This window comes from Bombus pyrosoma, linkage group LG3 (genome assembly GCF_014825855.1).
Source record: "Bombus pyrosoma isolate SC7728 linkage group LG3, ASM1482585v1, whole genome shotgun sequence".
In the NCBI taxonomy this organism is placed as follows: domain Eukaryota; kingdom Metazoa; phylum Arthropoda; class Insecta; order Hymenoptera; family Apidae; genus Bombus; species Bombus pyrosoma.
In genome coordinates, this window is record NC_057772.1 from 387,832 (window position 1) to 415,331 (window position 27,500).

A 27,500-nucleotide genomic window follows, 5' to 3' on the forward strand; every position below is an offset into this window, starting at 1 on the left:
TTCGAAATTTCATACGAAAGAAAAACGTGGCCAAAGTTCTTTCGTAGAATAAAACCATTTGAACGTCTTACAGAGCAGCCTGATTTTAAATCGATGTAGACGGCAGGCAGCTAATATATCCTGGCGCGTAACAAGGAACAAAGGTTTGAGCGCAGATACTTCTGGATAGATACTCTAATCGCCATGAGGATTAATGGCGCACGCGACGCTAGTTTTTCAGGTGACTTCGTGCGAGAGCCATTACGAAAGCGTGAGAAGGGTGAGTTGGTAGCCCTTCGACTAAGGGCTCGCGCTAATTACGTCATTATGCGGAACAGGGTGGATAGCTCTAACGAACCTGCAGCATCGAACGTGCTCGTCCTATGAATAGCGACGAGTATATACTCAACCACTGATCACATGGCATTATAATAGCACGCCATCCGCGTAATGATTCAAAATTCGAAGGAATCCAACGTTCGAGGAACGTTCTCCTTCATTGCCGCAAATATTTTTCTGTTACTCGAATTTTCACGTGTTCGTTCGTAAAACGCTTGTCTACCTTATATAGCTCGAAACGACGAACGAATACGCGATGGAAATTCTAAATACCGGTGAAATCAATTAACGCTGGTAGTTAACGAACGACGAGTTCCAGGCTGGTCTATAAACGTGATCGAACGTTGATGGACGAACGTGTGAAACTCTTGCGCTATCGCTCGTTTCAAGTCTTATTTCGGACTTTCTTCGAGCGAAATTTCACGCTCCCGATTGAAGGAACGTGTTTCCTAGAGCATTAACGCTTTCGTCGATACGCGAAATATCTCGTCCATAGATTCGGATAAAGATCGGTTCGCAAGAGTAAAGCGAGAGACGCTTCAAACGATATTACTAAAACGACGTACGTGTTATTTTCTTTTCTTTATTCTTTTTTCTTTCCTTTTTTTTTTTTTTTTTTTACGAATACTACTTACACAAAACCTCTTCTAACTTTACTGAAATAGTCCAGTCTCTTAAATCGATTCCGTAAAGAAATGTTTCAATCGAACTAAATGTCGTAAAAGACGGGATCCAGGGTCTCTTTGATGAAAGGACAACGGTGGTAGATTCCATAGGGCACCTACGGAGAAGCCGCGGCCGTATCTGTATCATTGTTTCGAGTTGCGATACTCGCGAACGTATTATTACCATAATCGTCAGCAGCACGGCATATGGGAGATGGTAAGCCGAGAGTGGAAGGCACGGGGCGATCCAAGCAGCCCGGAGGCTTAATCGCGATAATGGCCGGGAATCGTCTCGTGACCACAGAAACGGAAAACGTCTCGATTCTAGAGACGGCAAATCGAATGATCGAACGCTTACGCTTTTGCATCTTGCCACGAATCGGCTGATTATCGAATGTCGATTGTTGCTAACCTCGCTGTTGCGAGAACTCGATGCGATCGTAATAGGAAAAGCAGGATTGCAACGAACAATCTTGTTTCGACAAAGTAAAACCGTACCGATTTTGTTACGTTCGCCGTGAAACGAAATTTACGTTTTTATTTGCTGGTAGTTCCATGTTACCACTAAATGGTAGTTGCATTTATCACCTACGGATTTCCTTCGATTCGTTCTTTAACGCAAAAGCATCTTCCCTTATCGTTGGAAAATAGACGAAGATAGAGGTTTCATCTTCCAAGAACGGTACGGACCAATTACCGTATCATTATATTTTAGCAAGTTGTAACAATTACAAGGTTTACAAGTCCGTTCAATCGGGCACTGATCAAAATTTCGTTCCATTGAATAGAATTCAGATAATCTAAAGACCAGTTGATCCTATGAAATATTCGATCTTCGGACAAAGAGTACGATGAAACAGTCGTTACTGTCATTATGGAAACGAATCAGAAGATGATAATTCGAGACTGAGGAGGTAAAAAATAAGATTCGCATTGTACGTATATAGGATTGTATGCTCGCCGCCTCAACACACAGGCTTTGGACCATCGGCGATACGGAACAGTACGGTAGGAGAAGAAGAGGGGAAAGAAGAGGAGGAAGAAGAGGAGACTCTCCGGTTCTTTAATAACACGGCGGGGCCGCAGGTTCTTCTTCAGGTATGCGAGACAGAGCCCGAGGCAAGCACACCGCCTACAGTCTCGGAAACCTGGTTCTTTCGCAACGATCTACACCATACCGTCACGGATTCCAGCATACTCTATCCGATACCTTTCAGAATCTATGCACCGACACATTCCTGAACGCTTGTGTGTTCAAACACGTGTACATACAAGAGTATGTTACTTTCGTATTCACGTAGCAGAAGAGACTGGACATCAACGTGGGTTCAACGATACAATTTTTTGGTTGAACGGAATCGAAATGCAGACACCAGAAGACGGCAGAGTCGGTATTCTCGTTGAAGTAGGGGAAGAATAATACAATTGCTGGTCACTCGTTTATAGGAATAGAAAATAAGACGAGTTAATTTTCAGTCCATTTTGCAAACCAGTAACTTTCAGATAGTAAGAAGAGAAACGATCGTTATTCGTTAGGGGGATGGTTTAGAGTATTTCAGGAGAGAGAGAGAGAGAGAGAGAGAGGAGGGGAGGGGGGGGGGAAACAGAATCGATATCGATTACAAATATCGTAAGCTTGTTAACTGGAATGGGACGCGGGTGTCCGATCGTACTACAACATTCGATCGCAGATATGGATTATCTGTTTCGATTTGCTCGGCCTCGGTAGCGTGCAATTTTATTTGCGAGCCAACCGATATCGGAACTAGTTTCATTTGCCGCGTTACAAACTTGTCGGACAAGAGGAAATTAATTTGCAACGAACCGCTCCATACATAGTATAGTAGCACGATGTCTACGGCCGAGAAAATGATAACTTTGTGTAATTACCTCGCGAATACGGTGTAAGGGTTTGCTGCTCGTTATCAATGATTTAATGCACGTAGAGCAAAACAATACGCAACAAAAAGGACGCGTGGAATCGTGTACGCTAATTTATATCTCTCGAATATTCCGCAAATGAATATCATTACGAGAACCGATGCTAGACGCGGCCGATGCTTTCCGCGCAAAAAGTTCATGCTACGAAGAGAAAGAAAAACAAGGTTCGAGGACAAGCCTGTAATGCGTTCTAGCCTATGCAGCTGGAGGAAAGCTGGTCTCGACCAGGGGCGGAATAACAAATGGACTGCTTGGACCCTCGTCTACGATACTTGTTCGGAGTGGAAGAAAGTTACATTCGGACCGGCCTGGACGGAGCATACTAATCGTTTGAAGAAACGCGAGATGGATGAAAGAGAAGGCTAAAAGATACGAGGTAAAACTAAAAGACCGAAACGACAATGGTAGGGAAACGACGGCGAAGAAACCAAAATTTACGATAAATAAGCAAATTTGCTTAGACGGAGCTTAGACGGAGACTTTATGGGAGACGCGTATGGGAGCCTACTTACTGAAATTCAGTAAGTAAGAAATAGTACGCACATATATAGATGTATATAGTTGAAAAACAAAGACACGTATAGCCAGTCACCGTGTAAGAGGAATAAAGGAGCCATCAGGTAGACAAAAGCAACAGGATACAAGATCAGGGTCGTAGGTTGGGAAAGAAGGAGAAAGAACGACTGTACCGAGGGATCGCCCCTAATCATGGGAGGTGCGGGAAAAGGACGCTTAACATGCAGACCGTAGCTGGAGGCGTTAGTGCCGTATAATCAGCGTTCCTTCGCTCTTAAACACCACCATGGCACACGGTTGTTCTTGTGTCATGCGAGAAGAACCACCATGCTCAACCTCGACAAGAAGTACCACTATGCTCGAGAACCTACAAGGATGGTAGTTCGATGAGCAGCCCTATCCTCGTCTTCGTATACAGAAACCAGTGATTCGTCTGCTACGGTGGGTCTTTGTCGAAGCGTTTGCCACTACGAACCGTCACAAGCCCGGATTCTACTGGGTCTACGCGTGCAACTGGGTGGAGGGCACACCATCCTGCTGCCAACCGTGTCAGGATATTATACCGACAGAGAAAAGGAGGGCTGCCGATCAAGAGTAAACGAGAGAAAGGTATCACGGGAGGCTGCAATTACGTCGCAGGTGGCTGTAGGCCTGATCGCGAGGACTTTGGGACTACCTAACTGGGGCATCGAGAAGGAAACACGTGGTGATTAGCGGGAACTGGAAGAGTACGTTTGCCCGACACGAGCTCATCCTCGCCAAGGAAATCGGCGTTCTTTATCGACCGCCGGTAATTATTACCCGTCGAGCGTCGCCTCCAACCGATTGCTTTCGATGTCGTTCTCTGATCCCCTTTAGACCGACTCGCCCAACTGGTTTACGTATTTCAGATAGAGAGTAACGAGATAGAGATACGAGCCTATAACGCGTATAATTAATTCAGAAAGTAACACGCTGGAAAACTCGTAAAGACTAGACGAGGTATCTATCGTACGTATTTCCACCTGCAGAACCTGATACGTAGTTATAGATGTTGTCGCGCGCAAACTTTTTGAAAACGTTGCGTTTCATCGATACGACATCGTTTCGCGGCTTCTCCTTCGATACCACTTTGAATAACAGCGAACAGACGGTAACACGAAACGTCCGTTTGATCGTATTTGATCCATTACGCTCGGCACGATGTACACTCGGTGGTCGTTCTATGGTCGAAATCGCATACGATGCTTTTATTTCCGTCTTCTTTTTCTCTCTTTTTCTTTCTCTTTTTAATATTTTTCACGCGATACGTATAACAGTAATGAATGAACAATAGAAAAGAATGAAACGCGTGCTACGTAACGATATTTTTTCCAACAGGTACGCTCCGTTTCACTTTCCCAGAACATCGAGGTGTACCACGCGTCGCTATACCTACGTAATTTACAGTTTTCTCGGTAAATATCTCTGCTGTTGTTTATTCGGTAAAGAATTTATTATTAGAATTATTCGCAATGCCATATGAAGCAAATCGAAGCGACGCGACGCGACGCGACGCGACGCAGAGAAGGATAATAGTGACGCTTGTCGTCGCAATTCTCCGCTAGAGTTTCTCGTTTAGAAACGATACGTAGGAACACCCCGCACGCTGGAATCCTATTTAACGCGTCGCTTAATCACTCATTCAGGTTCATACCGGCCAGTAATAAATCGCGTGCTTAAACTTCTTAATCTTCGATCGCGAGGTTCTATCTGCGAAACAACCGATCCTGCGAGATAGCAGCACATCGCATCGGTATACCACGACACGAGTCATTAATACCATGCATGTATGCGGTACGACGACAGGAATAAAATTCGCGTGGCTCGCAAGAAAGGAGAGGCACTAGATACTTTTCTCGTTCGGGTCCGCTGCACACGCGCGCACCGATCGTAATTAAGAGCCGATCCTTCTCTCTTGCTGCTCTTTGAGCCAGTCCGCTCGCCCTCGCCCTCGCCCTCGCCCTCGCCCTCTTTCCACCGCCCTCGAGCCACGTCGATTTCTATATACCGCGTACGTGTATACGCTCGAAAACCGTTCGTATCGTGTCCCGTCCTGTGTGTACGGGCGGTACGCGGTCTAAGATAAAAACCTTGTAAATACGTACTGACCGCTTGTACCTTGTACCTTGAGCGATTTAACGGACGTTTGGAGGTGCAGGGCGTGCGGATTTATAAAAGGCGAGAGACGAGACCGTGGCTACCGTAGCGCAGTACTCACGAGGAACAGAGACAGCTGATACGGTATGACTATACTCGGGGACGGAGGGGTGAGATTTATCTTGGTGCGGCGATGCTTTCGTATTAACCGAGTGATCGTGCTCGAGTTAAAAAACCATTGCTGAACGCCGAACAACGGTACTTTGGACGCCTGAATCGGTCAGCTGCGGGTTTTAATTACGCGAAATTAGTCTCTAACGATAGCGATCGTTTAAATTCTTCTCTTAACTGGAATTCTATGGATTTTTCTATCCTCGAGGAAGGCTCCGATGGAAAATTTGATCGAATATCCAACGAGCTTTTGATGTTTCGAGGTCTATCAAGACTCGTTGAAATTTTAAAAGTTCAATGCCTATCGACGTTCACAATGGCACATTTACCAAGAATTTTGACAAGTTACAAATCGAGTAAGTACGGTACAGTAAGAAATATCGGTTCGCTTCAAAATTGTGAGATTTAAACGGCTTATTAATTTAAACAGCAATCCTCGAGATGCGTTCTACAAACACGTCGTACGTGTACATACGCTTCGAACGAGATACGTAACGAGAAGCGCACCAAAGTTGTTCGATTTGTCCAGGAAAGCCAGGTTTGAGAAAGCAACGTGTCGGTTCATAGAATGAAAAGGACAAAAGGGAGAATCACGCCAGTCGTTCAAGGTGGCGTTTCTAATTGGCGCTAAATAATGATTTTTTCGCCCGCCTCCATAGAGCCTACCAATCCTGCTGTCGATGAGTTTCTTCGAACAGACCCATTACTGTACGACAATATTCGCGCTGGCAATCAGCACGTCGGTGCGACAGCAGAACGGTTCTGTTTGTTGGACCTTCGTTATGCGCACCGTCGACAACGCCATCGACGTCTACTATAGCCACTAACAAGGAGGAAACTTTTCTACGACCGGGGCAGCAACGTGTACGGCGCAGCGTACGAGATACGTTGGAACCACCATGCGCGCCAGGCAGCTCCATCCAAGTGCCACCACAGTTTGACTAACAGCGAATAATAAACAAATCTTCTGGAGCATGTACAGCTGTGGCAACGACAAGATTTTCCAATGGCTCGAGGCACGTATCTCGAAGGAAACAGAGGTTTGGAACGAGAGACGCGACCGACTCGTTTCTACCATCAAGACGATCCAGGCAACGCGAAATAATAGTATTTTTTGCGAAACTAATACTCGCGCAAATCCGGACCGTGATCGTTGTTTGTTACGCTAAAACGAACAGACCTCCTGGCTGGTGCGATTGCACGCGTATGCGCCGGCCAAGCGACCAACAGAGCTCTATCGGTTTATAGTTTATATAGTTTATCGTGCTGTCTGTTGGCTCCTGTTACCCTTAGGTGGAAACAGTTACAGACAGAGCATCTTACGACTCGCCTTCTCACGAGAACGAGTCAAACCGTCTCGTAGGTATTCGCAAATAACACGTTCCGAAGGGCTCTGGAGGTTCTGCAAACATCCCGCGAACCGCTCTCTCTTATTCTGCGCCGCGATCTTGCGTTTCCTTCAAATTTGCCTTCCTAAAGGCTCTGGATCCTTCGCTTCCATCGTGGGCCACGATCTCTGCGGTCTCCTCTACAAATATTCGTTGGAACGCTTATTCCAGCAACCATCGACCATTTCGATCGGATATATTTCGATATTGTATTGCTGATGATGTGTGTTGAAGACATTAAGAGTGTCATTAAGAGTGCTAGGTGGAAGGCGTTAAAAGAAATCTGGTCTCGTAAGCAAGTGAAATATCGACTAGGTTCATTTTCAGACAAGGAAATTTCTCTGCTCGTAGATGAAATATCGTTAGCCTTCGGTAACTTTTTTATCGCGTAGAATTTTAAAAGAATCTTAAGTGGACTTACGATCGATAAATTACCTAATTTACGACCGTCCTGCTGTATGTATCTTGTCCTGTGACGTAATATAACGCGTAAGCTGGATAAAACGTAGAGATTAAACGTAAATGATCGCTGTGACGATCTTTCTATCCTCGATCGGTAATCGTTTGCGGGACGGAAAATGGAAAAAGACGGTCGTGTCGCGAAATATCGTAAAAAACCAGGAAACCAAGAAAAGGAAAAGAAGAAAGCGCAACACAGGACAGAACTGCGCGGCGCGTTCAATCGAGACCGATGTCACTTTTGATCGGCGACGTCCGCTGACAAACAGGTCGGAGATAATTAGAGCAGCGTATCGATAGGCGAAAGAAGTGGAAGGAGAAGGTGAACGTTAGCAGGCGAGGGAGGGAGCTGGACGTCGCACCGCGTCGCGCCGCTGAGACAAGTGGTGGAAACGAATATTGTTCGCGGACGAGATGTATGGTGGAAGAACGTGGCGGAGAGAAAGAGCAGCAGACGTCCGCACTTGAATCTGTATGCGGATGTCTGAAGCGAGAGGAGCGAGAGGCGGAGAACGTTAGGAAGAAAAAGAGAGTGGGAGAACGGGGGCAAGAGAGAGATAGAGAGGATAGGCAGGAGGAAGAGAGGATGATCAATGCGGGAGAAGGAGGTACGAGAGGCCGCAGAAGAACGAAGAGAGCAGCATACGTTCGATCCGGTGCGGTGGTAAGAGAGAGGAATGGAAGTGCAAGAGAACCGATTACTTGCGGAGGGAGCCGAGGGGGCCCACGAGGGGCCAGGATGCTCGGCGCATGCGCGGCGGGCGTGGGAACAGAGTGTCCCCTCTCTCTCTTTCGTTCCATGTAGCATTCGCCCAACCCTTCTCCGCGTTCGCGTTCCTTCTCTATTGCTTTCTCTCTTACGTAGCCTGATTCCCTTCGTCTTTCCACGCGTATAGCCTGCATTCTCTCGCTCCTGGGCCCAATTCGTCCCCTCTGTGTCTCGCTGCTGGCATCTCTACGAGGACCCTCGATCGCAGCCGAACGCGCCCGATCCAAGGCCCCGCGGGCATCGAGTTATTCGTTCAGAGGTGCTCAATATCTGGGTGATCGGTAATGCAAATAGAGAGAGGACGTCGCTCGCGAAATAGACGCAAACGTATGTACGAAGGTTCGCGTCGATACAAGATCGATCCGACTGCGACATGCACAGCTGCTGCTTTCTTCCGATCGTTCAACTTTAGATTCGTTTAACAGCGAAGAAGCGAGGACACGTCGAAAATGGTCGTGCAAGCCGGGATAATTGGAAAATAAATTAGACTCTCGATGTGCATCGTTTCTTCGTTAATGCGTACCGACCTCCGAGACGTAAAAGTGGAAAAAGTCGATGGCTGTACAATATCCGATGAACGTTAGTGATAGGGCGTCGTGTATCAGCATGACCGCGAGTAAATTGTACGTCCACACGCGTCCTTTGTCGTCCGACGTGTAGTTCGAGTGTGTGCACCTGTACACGCACGGTCCAAGAAAACGAAATGCCTTTGAGTGTATGGCGCAGTCTCCTCCGCAGGATACCTACTCGCCAAGGTAAGGGACGGGTATTTTGACAGCGCGCCCTAACCTTCGTCATCTCGTCTGTCGATCGTGTCGTGTCTCCTCGGGCTCCGTTCGTTTCGTCGAACAAAGCTTTCAAGCTTCCATTACGAGATTTATCTGTTTATTTTATACAATATCACGTAGGATTGATCAAACTTTTATATGGCGATATTAAACGTCGCTAGAAAATATATTTACCATACACGCCGTCTATCTACAGCCTGGTGTACATCGTTCGAGAGACAACGTGTCGAGAGAGACGACTCGATGGAGACAACATTTTCAGCCAATGATCGCTGCTAATGGTACTCGTCGATTCGCAGTGTGCCCGAGCGCTGGATGCTGTTGCATGTACAAACGGAGGCACCCACGAGAAGGATCGTGACATTCGTTTCATTTCGTATAGTAGCACGTAGAAGGTGTATAATCTGCCTAGTTCTGAAGATGAAAGACAAAGTGCCATTCCGATCGATATCAAGGGAAACGCAAGCAAAATACCGAAGTGGGAAAACAATATTATTGTTCCGCGTAAACGTACCCCTTTCCATGTACATGTATCAGGAGATGCTCACTTGCAATGGGAAATCAATAGGGGTCGCGTGCCGACACACGTGTCCTCTCTCCAAACGATACATTTAAGCGCACGTGTAAGTTCATCCACGTAAACATGTAACTATACGAGTGAATATTCTATGCGCAAGTAGATATACGCGTGCGACTGGTTCGTGCAGAGACACGTGTGAATTTCTGGATACACCGAACATATGGACACGGATGTACGTGTGTGTGTGCGAATGTGATCGCTCGAGGGATGGTTTTTGCTCCATTGTACAGAATCCTGCATTCGTTAGCGGCAATCTTAATTCGGCGTATTGTCAAGTGACACTAGCTAAATTTGTCATTGTATCGGATCATGGCCGTTTTATGCTAGGGCTCCGGAAAGTGAGAGAATTGAAATTATGTACTTGATAATAGAATACGGCATGTGGCCGACAACTATTTCCATATATTCTGTGGTAATATAATATGGAGTAGGTGGTAGTGCTGAGAATTTATAAGCATTGATTATCTATAATTAAAAACAGAATTTTCTTGAATACACGCTTGAGTTATACAAATGTGACAAATTCACAATGAAATACCGAATTCGCACAAATACCGCCCTTAGATGAACGCTAAGCAGAGCAATTACGAACAGACCAATTATATTTGGCAATTAAATGTTTTTGTTAGCGAAATGAAATGTAACAAAATGATAAGATTTGTAGTACCTGTATCGTGTACGATGAGATGTTTCGAAAACAAAAGCGATATGTTTCCACATAATCGTGAAGGGTAACAAAATTTCTGTGTATTTCTTTGAACGTAAAGATCGTGCATTTCGCCCGATATACTCCCAATTCCTTTAAACTGCTCTCATTCGCATAATCGCGAATGGTACGATAGGACAACTACACGTTGAAGCAACAGAGGCATCGAACTGACCGATACAAAAATGGAATCTACGAAAGTTTGATAAAGGTAATTTACATGTGTTGCCGGGTCACGACTGACGACTATTACTGGACGCTATTACCGAACCCCGACCCATCTCTCTCGTTCCGTCTGCTGCTATTCTCTCGATATTACGTGCTGTCGATGCAAGACGAAGCGTCATATTACGCGATCGAATAGCACGGTTAAACGCGAGCAGAGATACATCGTTTTCTCAAAAGAATAATGAAAGGCAAAAGGAATACTGATCGAGCAACTATTATAAAGTGTATACGTTCTACGTTTATTACATACGTGAATGCGATCATTAGGTTTAAGATTTTTACATTTAAGATTTTACAAATATCGTACAGACAAAAATTTACAAACATAAATACTGTCGTAACTCGAAATAGCGAAAGAAATAAAAGAAATGTAGTATATTAAATAGAAAATTGCAAACACGTCTGTATCGTTTTCTTGCCTTATCTTTCTTAAAGCGCTTCTCTTCTCCTCGTATTGCCATCGCGCGTGGGAGGCGGAGAAACGTCCGGTTCTCTCGACTTCGCCTTCTCTATCTTACGCTCCCTCCAGACGCCCCCTCTTATTCCTTCTTTGTTTGATCATCGATCGAATCGATCATCGAATAACGACTTGGTTCGTCAATCGCGGACCAACCGAACCCGGTCGTCTCGCGCATCATTCCTTCACACGCGCATCAAACGACAAAACCGTTCGATTCGTATATTACGATAATGAGAATGATGGAATATGTGCACTTACTTGCAATGCGACTCGCCGCGTGGTGATGATACGCAAACTCCTTCGTTTTTGCAGGGGCTCGGCGAACACGACACGAAACCTGAAATAGTAGGAAAAGCGTGTAATTATTTGTAAATGGTAAGACGTTTCGATCGTTGAGAAACAATCTCAACTCTTCGAATAGGGTAGGCAGGGAGGTACAAAAATATTTCTTCTCGAGTAAATTTGGTTAGGTGTAACGTGTGTTTTTTTCGATTCACCTTGCGAGAGGGAGGAAGATCTATGTAAATCTATGCGAAAGGGTAAAATGCTCGTCGAAGATCTACGATTTCCCTTCTGGTGCGAACGCTTCAAGTTCGCTTATCGTGTGGGTGTAAGTGTAAGTAATTAAAGGCCAGTTGGAGAACGCAGAAGGCGGCAATGGTTACTGTGGATCCTCGAGGGAACCTTTGACACGCCGTACAAAGTGAACTTTCGTGTATCCCTTCTTGAAGAATACAGCGAGATAAGGATAGGACGAGGGAGCGAAAGAGAAGGTACCTTTAAGGGAGCGAAAACATCAGAGATCCTTACCAGTTCGGGTGTAAACGCGACCGAACTAGAGAAAAGGGATCGGCGAAATTACCCGCGCGCATCCTGCTCAGCCATTGCCTCGAATAATTTCACACGAGTCAAACTGTTGCACGTGCACGACGGAGAATCGGACAGAGATTAAACAAGAGAACTTTCCTAATACGAGTATAACGGAATTGAAAAAAATCCATTTCGTTTCATTGATATGCCAGCAAATTCCATTTTTACATCTTCCTTTCAGGTTGTATTATTTTATTGCGAAACGTAAATACGTACATTTTGCAAGACTAGACTAGACAAAGATAATCGTTTCTTATTTCTGTCGAAAGATGAATTATCATTTTTAGTTGGAGTAATCGGAATTTTCGGACAGAGGAAAGAAATAGCGCGTTATAAAGAATCGTTGAAATATATAATATAAATACAACGTATGAAAAGTATGTAACAAAAAAAAAAAAAAAAAAAAAAAAAAAAAAAAAAAAAAAAAAAAAAAAAAAAAAAGAAAAAAGAAAAAAAGGTAAAAAGTAAGAATAGAAGAACCGATACAATTACTCTGCTCGTGTTAGCATAGTTAAGCACCTAGCGGGTTGCTTGCTTGTTGTGCAAGGAGCTGCGCGATATTCTACCCCTGCATGCATTTGTATATCTTAGCTTTAATATATTCCTTTTCGTTGGAACCATTAATGTCGAATCTCGAATAACGTTCGTGCTAAATCACGCGTTCAGAAAACGTGTGTTTAAAAGTCGATTAACGTGCCCCGCATAAAGTACTTACTTACACGGGACCGGCTAATGCACACACAAGCACAGCTATGCTAACGTAGCAAATAAATAACTGCTTAACATATGTAGAAAGAAAGGGAGGAAGGTAACCAAGTTGATGGGCTTATGTTTTATCAGCCAACTACGAAGCCCTATGGGATTCCCTTTGCCTACGTTCTACATGACCTTTCGTGTTACAATCTTACACGATATAACGCAACATCTCTCTTCTAGCTTATAATCTAGCTAGTCTTTTACTTGGCTAACTTACTTAATGTTTTAAACATTAGCTTATTGAAAGTTTGGCTGTAGGTGTGATACAATTCAATTACGGACCATGGCATTGTGATTTTCGCGCACTGAAAGTAATACAACGTAATTTAGAGCATAGTTAAGATTCGTTACGTCGGACAATTTTACGATTAGAAATATCATAAGAAACTAGAAACACATATTATTCGTGTCAATTTCAATGCTTTACGTTTGAACATCGGTATAATTTCGGAAAGATTAGGTTAAACGAATAAGATCATAAATTTGGTCGTGAATAACGAATGAAGAAAACGTTTCGTAAAGTTTGGTGAACTAAAAGCTGTAGACACGGGACTTTATCGATCTGCATAAAAAAAGAAAGATGTTAAGAGAAGAATGCAGGTGACATAACGATGAGGACTGTTCATAGTTTATAGTATCGCGTGGGACGCAGAAAGTCGTCCTAACGTTTGTAAATGTCATCTTAATGGCATACATTTCTCGTGTTAGGTAGATCCACGCGCAATCACGTGCCGTCACACATTCGCGTCACATTGGTAAAAACGCGTGCGCTTAGAGTTCGCAAGATTCTGCCGGGTATTCCAACTATTATGCTATACCGTGCACCATATAAAACAAAGAACTGTAGATGTATCGCTTAAACTTTAAAGAAAAAGTATTTTCATGCACAAATATTTTAATACTCTTTTTTTTATTAATATAACGAATTACATACGTATGTATTTCCTTTGCAACGTATGACTACATTATATGTAGTAATTCTATTCTGTTGCATTAGAAAAATAAAATGAAGAAACGAATGTACTTGGGATCAACAACTCGTAGGAGTCACGTTCAGGTATTAAAAGTGCGGAATCATTGGCCAGTTGGGATCGACGAGACGATTCAATTCACTTTGCGAAAGACAAAAGGGTCGAGAGTAGAGCCGAGTCATCGCAATCACAATGAAGCACCGACACTCCGTTCTCGTCGTGACAACGACGAAGACAAGTAGCAGAGCGTCGCGTCGCAACGTCCGCGACAAGACGGATGAGATCAGTTAAACCAAACTGCCTTCGTGACAAATCCTCCGTTTCCTCTGTTTCCTCTGTCGGTTCGCGACTCCGTTTTACTAACGTTGACGCACTCGCGTGTATACTGCACACGTTCCTCCTAACGCGGTCCACCATCGTAATTTCTATGTAGGACGATAGTAGGTCTTTAGTATGATTCCTCGGAATTTCCGTCCACCGAACAGCCTGATTAGCAGCAAACCACTGTTAATTCGACGCTTCGTGTTCTTTCGAGCGAACGGAAACCTATGAAATAAATTTTTACCTCGCAGGTAGCGAAACGATCGATTTTGTGCAGTCGTAAGATAATTCAAATGGATGAAATTATATTACGATTTTATATAGAATATTTAGTGTTGAGACGATAAAAAAAAATGCTGCAGCGAAAAAAAAGGAGATTAGGATAGAAAAATGAAAAAGTTGTAAGTTGAAAAAATAATTGTAAGAGACAAGGAGGAAATGAGAAGTAGCTTGAAATTTCGACAACGAACGCAACCGAATCTCACTCGAAACAAGCGCGAACAAGCGAAAATTCAGTCGTTAGGATGTCGTAACTAGTCAAGCGTTTCCTCTTCTGACTGAAAATACACTCGCACAATGATCTGCACTGCTCGAGGGGGAAAAAATGGCTTTAATTATTTCAATTTCAGAGTAAATTGCATCGCCAGTAGAAAGCCACTGTTGAATTACGCCTTCCTTCCTGCTTGTCCGCGAAATTAATTCGCGCCCGTGCTAATAATGAAACCTCCGTGCAAATTGTCGTGAAAGCAAAAAGAGGACAAACGTATAGACGACGATAGAGTTCCACGGTAGCGATCTCCTTGGCAACTTTAATATTCCGGCAAAGAATTCGCAATATATGTCTAAATGTAACACATCGTATATTGGACTATCCCGTGAGTCGTAAGTATGTGTGGTAGAGTATTTTTTATTCTCGGTGCAGGAGTTGAATTTGATGCAGGGTCGATGAACGTCTTTTGGATGTTTGATTCGAAATGAAAATGGGGAAACTTTAATTTATCGATATAGACGTGTTTATTGCTAAGGAGACTAGAAACGAATTAATGTAGATTAATCTGTAAAATTTAGCACGAATCGTTTGAAAGTGACAGACGGAAGTGATATCTGTTATTGATTATGAATCTCCAAGCGTGAACGTTCTTATCGCATTAGGTTTTCCAGGTAACGTTCCGAGAAATATTCTTCGTCAATGGGATGAAGCTAATTGAAATTTAGAATCGAATCTCGTGTGCGTTACATCGGCGGTAACGGCCGATGTCAATGCCGCCGAAGCGTACGTTATCTCGAGTCCTCTCGAAGAAGAGCAAAGGGAAGAATATATTTTTCTCTTTCTCGTTCTTCGTACAAGACGTGTGTATTCTATTTCCTCTTGGAGGAGGAACTTGGACAAAGAGGGATGTACTCCCAATCAGCGTGGGCGAGGATTCCGCGCTACTCGCCGCGACAAGTCTTGCGAGATTCGCGAACTCCACTCCAACCACCTACGTATAAATCAGAAGCGAAGCGGGCATGCTCTTAATGCTATTCTAGGAACTAAAGTTAAGATCGCTCTCAGTTTACTACCGAACAATAATTATTCGGATATCGCTGTATTAGAAAATACTGCAAACTGATTTTAAAATATGACATAAATCTGTTATATCGTAGATATATGTTCATAGTAATTGTGTACATAACGTATGCGAGTAGTAACGACTATACGTGTAGAAACTATAACTAAAAAATGACTGTGAATGAAAGCAATTATATACATTTGTACTACGATATCTGTAGCGACTAACTTGTTTTTAAATAACTTGGCCCTTGCGATATCGCCCGTCGATAGTTGCGCAACGACGGCAGTAACAATTTTACGTGACTATCCAAGAGTAAAATTATTCTGATAAAATGGAATAAAAACAGTTCTTAGTTCGTATTGCGTCTTCATTTGGAAATGATTAAAGCGTGAATTTTATATCAAGACCAGCATCGTCCGATCCTTTCACAAATTCAATTGAAATTTATGCACATATTTGCGGTACGTTGGTATACGTACATCTAGTAGAGTGTATAGCGTATAGTGTATACATTAATGGAGGTGGGTAGTGGGAGTCACGACCTCGCGAATTACGTAATCGGTTGCAACGTGCGCGCATATCGGAACAGCGCAGCGGTACGATACGATTATACGATACCGGCTTGATTTACACAGATTTGCCCTCCTCGTGTCAGTTTCACAGGGCAGCGCAGCGCAGCGCAGCACAGCGCAGCACAGCGTAGCACAGCGTAGCGCAGCAGTATGAACGACCCTTGGTTGCGAAAGAATTGTTCAGGTGCGAGATGATACCACGTACCATCCAACCCTGCTTATTAACACGTGGAAGATTCGCTTCGACTACTCGTAACTCAACAACGACGCTCGAGGAGGCCGTCGCTTTAGAATTTCCAATATCGAGCATATTCGCATCGTATTCGTGCCTTATTGAAATAAGGTAAAATTCGTTTGAATTTTCCAATAAATTTAACAGATAGGATACATAAATTTAACAGATATATACATCATATATACAGACAGCGTCGCATATAGGTTTCCAAGTTTGACGTAATATATTAACAATTTTATTTCGTAGAACCGTACACGACTGAGGAAACATCGAGTTACGAAACGGTATAGCGCCTTTGAAATGTTAAACATGAGCCAATAGCGAACATTCTAGGATTTAGTGTTGCTAAACAAGGATCAGAAATTTACGCCGACGCGAGGCGACGCGACGATGTCGCTCGGTATCGCAATTGGTAAGCGTTCCCGGAACAGGCACGCGATGCGAAAAGAGAAAAGTTTCTCAGACTAGTTCTCGTAACCAGCTGAACGAAGAACACCTTGCATTCCTCGGTGAATGCGAGATTCGCCTTGCAATGAACGAACATTTGAACCTTTGCGTCATCGATACTATTCAACCCGGTTGATTCACCGTAGGCTGCATGAATGAACGAGCCTGACAAGAAAATCCGCCAAGGCTATTCACATACGGTGTGCTTCAACGACCTACAGAAATTTTATTCACCGTTTGCAAACCTAACGCGTATAGTAAGCGGACAGCTATCGAAATTGATACATTTTTTTTATCTCGCAATTCATTAGTCGTAAATTTTATATATCTCGAGTACCTCTTAATTTACCCCGGCATTTACCCCGGGTGTAAGCAGTTTAACAAAGGACCAATGAAACGTAAACTAGTCTATAGTTTAAAGTAACGTTGATTGATTTACGATAGTTTGATTGGCACGAAGGATCGTTGAAAATATCGGCGATACGATACAAACGCAAGACGATGATAAATCATCGATCCGTTATCCGGTAATTCTGGCAAATTGTTCCACGTTTAATCAGCTCGATACCGCGTCTAGATGAGTCAAGACGAGCAATTCGCATTATCGTTTACAAACATTACCGCGTCATACAGAAGAACACGCGTTCTTTTCCTTTTTTCTTCCCAGTGAAATTATTCAATGTTAAATTAATAGCTAGTATCCTAGTCGTATAACGGTCGTAAATCAAACGAAATACAGCGAGTCGAAAATCTCGTTATTTCATTACGCGCGAATCTATCATCGTGACAATTTCTTTTAAATTATATATATATATATATATATATATATGTGCGTGTGTATCGCGCAGTATCCTGATCTTGTTGCGGTAACTGAAAATAACGCGATACTTTCGCGTTGCGAGAAAACATCATCGATGGATGAAAAATTGAAACATCCACGGTGCAACGATAACTATCCTTTAAGAGCGAAGGCACGTTTAAGCTGTGTGTACGCACAGGTGCTTCGTTACTTCTCCTCCGATAAATTAACGACGATCGGTCGGTCGACTAACCTTGCTAAGCGGTATAACGCAAAATATGGAACGTGATAGATGATAACCCATTAAGGCTCACTGCCGACCCCGGGTATCGCTTCTAAGAAATCAGAGCACTAAGACGCGGCTACAAGCGCACCATCGTGTGTAACCGTGAATCGTTGCTTCGCTCGTGCTTCGGCATTAAGAGAAAGCTAAGCTACTTTCCGCCTAATCCGGTATTAGCTTCCTGATAATGTGCGTTTCACGGTGACGATTTCGCACTGATCAAAATATTACTATGTACGATCAATTACCGCGGCCATGAATCGTTGATAATCGTTACTACCAACGGAAACCGAGTAAAAAGTCAATACCCGTGTTACCTCTTCTCTTCACTCTGCCGCGTTTCCATCGGACACGGCTGATCGAACTCGTTCGTTATCCTCGCCCATAGAACTAAATTCGAACTGGAAATTTTTTAGTCGCAGACTTTGTAGATCGCGCGACCGGTTCAGCTACACGACGATATCCTGTTACAGCATGATTCGGAAGACGCGCGATCGTAGACCAACAACAGTAATTTAACCGAACGATAATCGCTTCATGCGGAAGTGTCCCCATTGCGATGCAAACGAGCACCGTGTGTCTTGCCGTTGCGTTTGCGATTGCTTCGCTCACCCTTTGCGTACAAACGCAGAATACCGAAGATTACGTGCTTCACTCGTGAATTTTACTCACTCGTTTATTCTCTGAGAGCCGTTTGCTTTATTCGCTGAGAACGTGCCTAAGCTTCAACGTATCACGCTCACCATATACGTAGTCCCACATAGTGCCACATCGGATACCTCCTCGTGAGAAAAGGGTACCGACCCGAAGGACATTTCAACCAAAGTATTGCAAATTGTATTGTATAAAAGTATTGAAAGTATAGACTTTGGAAGAAAAAAATCCAGACAAACTGGACGACTCTAAATCGGCTACGTACGTTCTACCCAAGTAGAAAATGTCGCGTAAAAAATGGATGTTAAAACGCAGCGCGACGATTCAAACGCCTACCACGTGGCTTTTGCCGTGCCACCGATAGGAAAACAAATCGTCTTTCACAGTTATCTGACGCGTCAATCGGTCGAGGCGCGCGGCGTTGCGTTCGTAGTTCGGTAGACGCGTAAATTTCGTTCGATGGCGTGTGGGAGGCGATCTTTTCGACCAGCTCTCTCCACTCTCGTCTTGACAGCGCGATCGAGAAGCGTGGAAAGGTCGTCGAGACGCGATACAACGAAAAGTGATCGCGATCTGGGAGTGAATTTTTTTTCGAGCATCGCTCTTCCATCGCACGTACGATTTAGCCCTGTAAGCCTTTTGGGCGTATAACAGATCGTACACCCTATCGAACGGGGTCTATCGACTATCCCGTAATAACGCGTCTAATCCTTTTCCTCGAACGTCACGCCGACGAGCCTCTCACCTCTTTATCGCTTCCGTGCGATTATTTCGGAATCACGTTGACTCGACTTGGAAATCGTTCGACGTCGTCCGACCGACACGATTCGAGCCGGCTATCTTGCATTAGCGGCTCCATTAATCACAATTACGCGAATTCAGGTCCTGTCACGGCGCGCGTGCATAGTCGTGCGCGTATATACGTGCGCATCTACGTGTGTACGTTTTTTTTCGAGCAGTTGTGTGTGTATTTATGTAGATACACACACACACATTTATGTACGATATACGTCGTAGCTACTCCATTATACTACTCCATGTATGCGGAGAAGAATCGCGGAGAAGAATCGCGGAGAAGGACGCTCGGCTACAGAAACGCACGAGTCACTGTGCTAGAAATACCGCCCACTGAGCCGATGCCCGGCAACAAACCCTCCCTTGTCGTCGTACTCGCAGCGCACCGGCTGGATAATCTCGGCTGGATAAACCCGACCACCGTGGAATTTCGATGAGACAGAAAGACGACAACTCGCCCGCGTCGACCTTTCACGCAATTCTATCGGACCGTAACTCGGATCCTATAAATTAGATCGAAGAATATATAAAAATATTATCGAGAGAGAGAGAGAGAGAGAGAGAGAGAGAGAGAGAGAGAGAGAGAGAGAGAGGAAAACAAAAGCAGTAGCAACGTATACATTTAACATTTTTGCACGGATCGAAATTAAACACGAAATCCGAATGACCTGATGTTACCTGATGTTACGTCGAGTAGCGAAGCGACGTATCGCGTACAATGCGTAAATACGAAAGGGAAGAGACAGACGTGTGTATCACAGTTCTGAACGATGAATGAAAGTTCTGAACGGGGAGCTCAACAGTCATCGGTGCACGATAAGTGTCGTAGCACGTAGGCCGTATATATAAATATCGGTGTAAATGTGCCGGTTGCAGGATGCTATCTTTAAGGATATAATAAGGATTGCACGTGCACTGCACCACCGTGCTTTTTACTTGTTCGGCTATTACTCATCCGACCAGACACCATCGTTCTTAATGTCGTTTGAGCGAAATAGTAACGACAGTTGCCGTCCGAAGGTAATCGAGTATCGCAATTTCTAACTTACAGAAGAAAAATTACCATGTATGATGGATGGCATTGTTAATTCCAAATAAGACGAACGTTGCATGCCAATTTTGAAATCGCAATAAGAAAGATCAGATTAAACGACGGTGAATAAATTAGATAGGAAAGACTGGTTTGTGAAATTCGTGGATTCCTTTAGTTCTCTTACCTTAAGCTCAACGTTCTTACCATCGACGCGACGATTCGACAACTGCTTAGAAAATGTTGTCTCTTCGGTCGAATACCGCGCGAACGTGCACGACGCTTTTTACGAAACGTTCGAGATAACTCAACAGGCTTCGACGATCATAATTTTGCGAAAGAAAGCAAGTGACAGGGCATCTGTATCGATCGCTGTAACATTTTCATGTCTATTCGTATAAGTATCCATTTCCTGTAAATGTAGAGATGTTATGTCCTTTCAAACGTTGCTTGTCGTTGGTTGTATAAAACGCTGTAGTGTCCAAATATTATAGTAGCCACTGTACGTCAAGAAAAAGTTTCAAAACGATACGCACGTAATTCGCTTTCGGTATACGAAATTTTTTTTTTTTTTTTTTTACGATATTTTCGACTTGGAAAGAGCCCGATCGAGCACGAATCGTACAAGGAGAAGCGGCAGGAGCGGGTGTCGAGACGACGCGTGTAGCAAGCGCTACGGGGCTCAACAGGAGCGTGCGAGTTCATGAACGCATCTCTGCCGTCTTCGAGACACGGTTACGAGTTACGAGTGCACGTGGTACGTGGGCTAGCTTTCTTCTCGAGTGGCCAAACACTGCAACCGTGCACAATTCGCGGCAGAATTCCATCTTGTACTCGCGTATGCGGCAGTGCACATGCACATAAATTTATCTTTTCCATGATTACGCGTACCGCGAGCAGTACCTGTACCAAGAGTACCGAGGTAATCCATCGGACTGTTTACCTTGCCGAGAGTAGTCGTAAAATTCATCGATAATTCTATTCTTTTTATTCCTCCGTGCTTACCGCCACCCTTCCTTGTTCCTCTTGCATGGGACCTCGTTGTCAGATGGCCTTGACTGATCCATGAAATCACATGGAAGGTATATCTTTGCAATGTAAATATAGGTAAAGTCAGACTCGAGGAAACCAGGGCAGATTTTTCCCTGAATTTATTAACGATCCTGCGAAATCACCGATGCTACCCTATGTTTTTATAATATGCAAAGAGGATAACACGACTAGAAGAAAAATAATCATTTCGAGTGGCTGTAGAATAATCGACGCAGACTCGTACGTCCTTCGATGCCTTATATTCTCGTATTTCGGTTCCCTTTTTTGACAAATGATAAATGAAGTACCGAGCAAGAACAGATTCGTGTCCATAAAATTGATTACTCGCAGAAACACGTCGGGGCAAACTTTCTGTTATCGTTTACAAGTGGTGTCCACTTATTGCCTCATTAAATAACTTTATTGCCGCGGATACTTGACGATATTTATAACGATTTGTAACTGAGCTACAATTGCAGCGAACTGCACTTAAAATACCCTTTAGTTAACATAATCGTGTCCTTCGCTTTTTAGACAATATCGAATGATGTTTATAAATAAATTTTACATACATAATGACACCAGGCTTTTGAAAAGCAACAAAACTCTGCTTATATCCTCCGCTTATGCTTATATCTTAATTTTAAAGGTTAACGATAGTTGCGTTACATTATTCTGAAATTCCAAGTTTGGAGTATAACGTTCGTTTTGTCATCAAACGATCTTTGTCGTTCCAGAAAGGGTATAATAAATGGGCGGTGAGGTTTGCTGGCCGTAGTGTCATGTGCGAATGTAAGATTGGCATAACCTGGATACGATTTTTCTCCTATCCGTCGAGAAATCACAAGATCCGCGCGCGTTCATAACGTTGCCCTTTGTGAACGTCACTGTAGTTTCCAAAGTACCATTCATCGAAAACGATTTTGTCCATCGTGTGTAACGCGAGTACATTATGCGACGCGTAATGACACGTACGTGACTAAATGTCGTTTACGTTCGTTTAACAAACGATCTAACCTCACGGAATAGAGAATGACGATTCTGCTCGCGATAGTTATAGGATATTAAGTAAATGTTAGTTATCGCAATGTTGCAGGATATGCGTCGCTTAAGAATTTTGAAATGTAATTCAACAAGTATACGATTCAAGCGATTAAAATGTTCAAGTAGATCAAGTGCATAGATATTATCGGTAAATATTTTACGAGCCTTCGAGAAGGCAGTCTTCGGGATGATAAATACGCGTTGCTGGCAGCTTCGTTGCAACTCGCGTTGACGTGTCCTCGATATTCTTCTATACCTGGCCACGGCGAACCTTTTGTCACTTTTCATGCGCCATTGTCGACCGCTTGTTCTATCTCGTCGCCCTCTACAAACATCGCCGTTGAACGCACGCAGAAATTCGAAAAAGAGGAGAAAAAGTCGAACGCGTGGTATACAAGACTGAGACGGACGTTTGGTGTAATTACGGTAGCAGTTTAGATCAAATTTACGTGATATACGCTACGAAATTGCCGGTTACGGAAATTTAAAAAGGATATTCAACAAGGAATCATCCAGATCGTTATTGGATGGAAAGAAATATAACTGTTACGTTCGACTAACTGACCAAATAATTCCATTATGCTGGCGTGTATACACGTAACCTTAACATACGGGTACCTTAACACCGTACCGATATAATGAGAAACGATCAAGCGAAACAGTGCTCGTAAATTGGAGATATACAATTTTCATTGTCGAGAATTCAGGCGTTAAAAAAGCCGGGAAGTTGACCCTCGCTGAAAGAGAATGTCGTGGTACCTCGAAAACTACCTTCACGGATCAGGTATGCGGGACCAGAGTCACGAGGCCGTATATCTGGCTTTTATTTTGACTCGCCTCGTTGTAGCCTTAGGGCCCTCTGGGTCCCGTTTCGGCAGCCCGAACACCCAAACGATCCAACGACACGCGTTGCAAGACCGTTGGCAAGACGAAGAAGCGCCGGTCGCCATTGTTTTTGGCAATAGAGTGGATCCAACCAGAGAAAAAGGAAAAAATATAGCAGACCTGGAACCCATTGTATTGTAATGGGCATTACAGATATTCGCCTAAGTGGCTCGTACCCTGTTTCTATTGCGCAATTTATGACCGTTCGTTAGTCGTTCGTGTCGCTTTTAGCGGTTTCTGATACAGAGATCTACGATCCTGTTCCGTAATGCGATTCTTTCGGAAGAAATTCACGCACGAGCCTTTAATAATAATTTACAACGTTTCGTTATTAGTATGTTCGTCAACTATCATTTGAATGTCAAATCCTATGCAAGTTTTCCCAAAGTATCCAGCCCTTTCGTTCGTTGAAACAAGAAGATTGTGAATTTTCAAAATTTCAATACCGCGATAATGTTCACGCGTGAAAACGTATCAAAATAACGTGAAACAATTTATTTCGACTTTTTATAAGAAAATTTTCAAATAGTACAAGTTGCGCGAGAAAAAGTGTACGCACGCGAGTCGTATGTACCTATTACTTGTACATATAAGCCCATCCTAACACGAAAGAGGGAAAGCCAGTGAGGCTTTGTTGTTTCTTTCAAGCAACTATCGGAGAAAAATTTCAGTGAATCTTATAAAAGGGAAGGAAGCTTCTTGGAGGATGATCGAGAGAAAAACGCAGCTGCTCTCTTCGATACTATCGATTGCTTCGTATGTGACGATACCGTATGTAAGTATGTAGTCGTAAGTTTGTATATCCCTACGTAGCGGGCGACATCCCGGCAGGGTGAATGGAACATCTGCCGATGGTCGGAGTCCTTTTCCAAACACCACCACTTTGCCGCTACAATACGGGACGCGGGGAGGGGAGTTAAACCGGGTACTAACTGTGTCAATAACATTGACCTCTTCCGATCGCATTTCAAGATATCAGAATTTATTTTTAACCTCGTTTTACATAAAATATATATAGCATGTAACGCAATGGTATAGAGTTCAAAATTCTATCTATTTAAAGACCAATACCCTTGATTTAATAGAAATCGAAAATCGATATCTGATTTCTTGGGAAAAAAGCACGAGACAGTTTCTCTTGCACATAATCGTGATAGACCAGGATACAAAAACAAGCAAAGATCTAATTCTAAGTTGTGCTTTTAACGCAAAGTACTACGAATATCTAATTGTGTCACATAGTAACGGTCAAGCTCGCGGTACTATTACGATCGTAATATTGTAAAGCAATTTCTTGGATTCGATAAATCCTACTTTCTAAATTATTTGCAACGTTAACAAATAACGATAAACTTTTGTATCGCGTGATTATAAGGGATTGCGCGTGGCAACGGATTACGCTTTACTCTTGTTACAGCGCGGGCGCGGCGGCAGAAAGTATGGTACGTGCCGGCATTCAAATCACCAAGAAAAGAGGTCGTTCCGATACATCCAGAAGGTAAAGTAATCGGCGCGCGTTAAAAAATTATTGCTCTCTGCTATGTCGTTTTTGTTCGACCGCACTCCGGCGAATGTTTTACAATCGCTAATTGCGCAAAACCAAGATTCCTTCGACTAATGTCTTTCAGAATTACATCGCAGAGCACAACTGTCGGTAAATAATTTTTGTTCGCGTTAAGATGGATAAAAGAAACTAGTTTTCTGAAAAATCTCCGACTTGGAACACGCAAAACGAAATATCGCTTACCGGCTACGATTTCATTTCTATGATACCGTGCTTCCGCCTGCCAGAGTCCTGATATTGCGTTCATTCAAATTGAAAATTATCACCTATGTAATCTTTTCTCGTGTTATTGAATTAATAACATCGAAGCAAGTGTGCGAATGACGTCGAATTGGCCAGAAAAAGAATATTTAACGGTTTCTCAAAGCAACGTTGTCGCAAATCCAATGTTGTTGCAAGAGGATGCGCAAAAAAGTTCGTGGCTTTCAGACTATCCGTACTTTAATGTACCTTATTGGAAACTCAATTGACAAAACGCGTGGCAATTAGATAATTTAAGCGCAAATGTTGCAAAAGTAGGTGTTGTTATGAGTAATTTACATAAACTTAAAAATAGCGTAATCTTTATCTAACAACGATCGTTCGTTGATAATGTACATTAGGTACGTAATTAAAAAACGATGCATTTCTTAATCTTAATCATTATTTATATGAATTTTCACTAAATCTTCTGTCTAACGATAATGTCTAATAATAAACGCTGGATACTTACAGATTGCAGTACACAAGAACAAACGCTATTGGCAATTCGGAATCGATGGAGCGTTAAAAGTGTGTACAATATCTTGGAAAATTTGTAGAGTGAAAGTACAGTTACGCGATGCTGAGACACACAAGTTTGTTTCTTTTCCATGTCAAATGCATTCTATATAACAATATCGTATCTCTAAAGAATGTAACAACTGAAAACGAAAAAGAACAAAAAAAAAAAAAAAGAAAAGAAAAGAAAAGAAAAGAGGAAAAGAAAACACGCTCGACGAAATAGCGAAAGTATGGTAAAAGGTGTTATTGATAATAATATTTTGTCGAATCGCGCGATAAATCATATGAAACCTACGAGCGAAGGGTTTTTACTCATCGAGTTAACCCCTCATGACCCGGAAAGGAATCCGCATCGCGATCAACAGAAAAAGGAAGTTTACGGTTTTTGAAACGACTGATAGAACTCGATACGCTGTACTGGACGCCGTTCATCGAGCATCGTCGAGCTGCTTGGAATTCCGGTCACGTAGCGAAGTGACATGAACCGTAGAGAGGATGACACGGCTCCGGCCATTTCGTTCGTAACGATCTACCGACGTGCTATTATGCAAGCGTAACCTCAACTTGGACTATGTCGAGAGATTACGCGCGCAACAATAGCATGCGCCTCATTTCCAAAGCAACGCGACCGAGAACGTGTTCTCTTCCCCTGGAATTAAAGATCGTACGTTTCAGCGATAAAGCTAGGCACGAGATTGCACATAAATTTTGTTAATCGGAGCATCGTCGGAGCAAAGATATCGAAGCCAAGGATATATGGAAAAATATCCAACGTAAGAAGTAGTCCTCCTCTGATGCTAAACAAACGCAATTCCAAGTGTCTGCTCTTTTGCGCTCTAACCTCGTCGTAGCGTAGCAAGACTATACGCGTCAGGTAATGTATCTCAAGCAGGATATGCCCTGCAGTACAATGGGTGGACCCTTGGCTTGAAATTGGTTTGCTCTGTTGGTGAGAGGAACTTTGTAAAAAGGGAAGGTAGGTTATCCGGTTTCATCTTCGTGAATCTTATCTCCTTAAGCTCCTATCTGCTACTGTCCTCCACGTGGAGATGCTTCTCGTTGCTCGCCGTAATTCTCGTCCTCCCACACTCGAATCGAGTTCATGAATTTTTCCAGATCCTCGTTCAGAAACTAATCCCTTTTATTTACTCAACGATCCTTATAAAGATAGATACCGTCAAATAATATACGAGGATAATAATACGCTCAAAAGACAAATTGCTGTCAGAAGTTAATCGGACGGATAACACTGGTAATCCTTAGTTGATTTAGCAAAGTCGCCGACGAATCTCGCCTACGTCCTAGCCCTTAATAAGAAATTTCTTAGGAAGCCCGAATGCATCAAATACGAATGCACGCTTAAATACAAAAGGCGATGTATGCACACGTACGTAAGGGTTACCGGATGACGGCAGGAAAGAATATTATCTTTCGACTATACGGAAGAGAGCAAATGGTCAAATGGATGCAGACGAAGACCTCGCGTGTGATTGAAATACGTGCGTTGAGGCTAGAAAGGAACCGCAGCACGAAGGCTAGAGTGCATCGCTGACACCGGAAACTAGGGGAGCCTGCCTGCGTAACAGCCCTCATACCGCCCTACCTATTAAATACCAACGCTTACCAGTGTTTCTCAACCAATGTCTCTTATTTATATCGAATAATTATACATATAGCATTTATAATAACATGGTTTTGTATTCTCGTCAAAATCGAAGGAGGTTAAGATAGGTACGCGCAGTAATAACAAGATCAGATTAAGTTCGAAGCTTCAAACGAAACAAGCACGTCAGCTGCTGACGATAGATTTCGGCTGC

The 27,500-nt window shown here is 43.2% G+C and overlaps 1 protein-coding gene across 1 annotated transcript in view; it reads right to left on the bottom strand.

Moving 5' to 3' along the window:
• The window catches only part of LOC122578019 (neurogenic locus Notch protein), a 181,962-nt gene that overhangs the window by 139,352 nt on the left and 15,110 nt on the right, over positions 1-27,500 (bottom strand). The window contains exon 2 of the mRNA XM_043749856.1: positions 11,366-11,444. Coding sequence (XP_043605791.1) covers positions 11,366-11,444 — 79 coding nt within the window. The remainder of the gene's footprint in view (positions 1-11,365; positions 11,445-27,500) is intronic.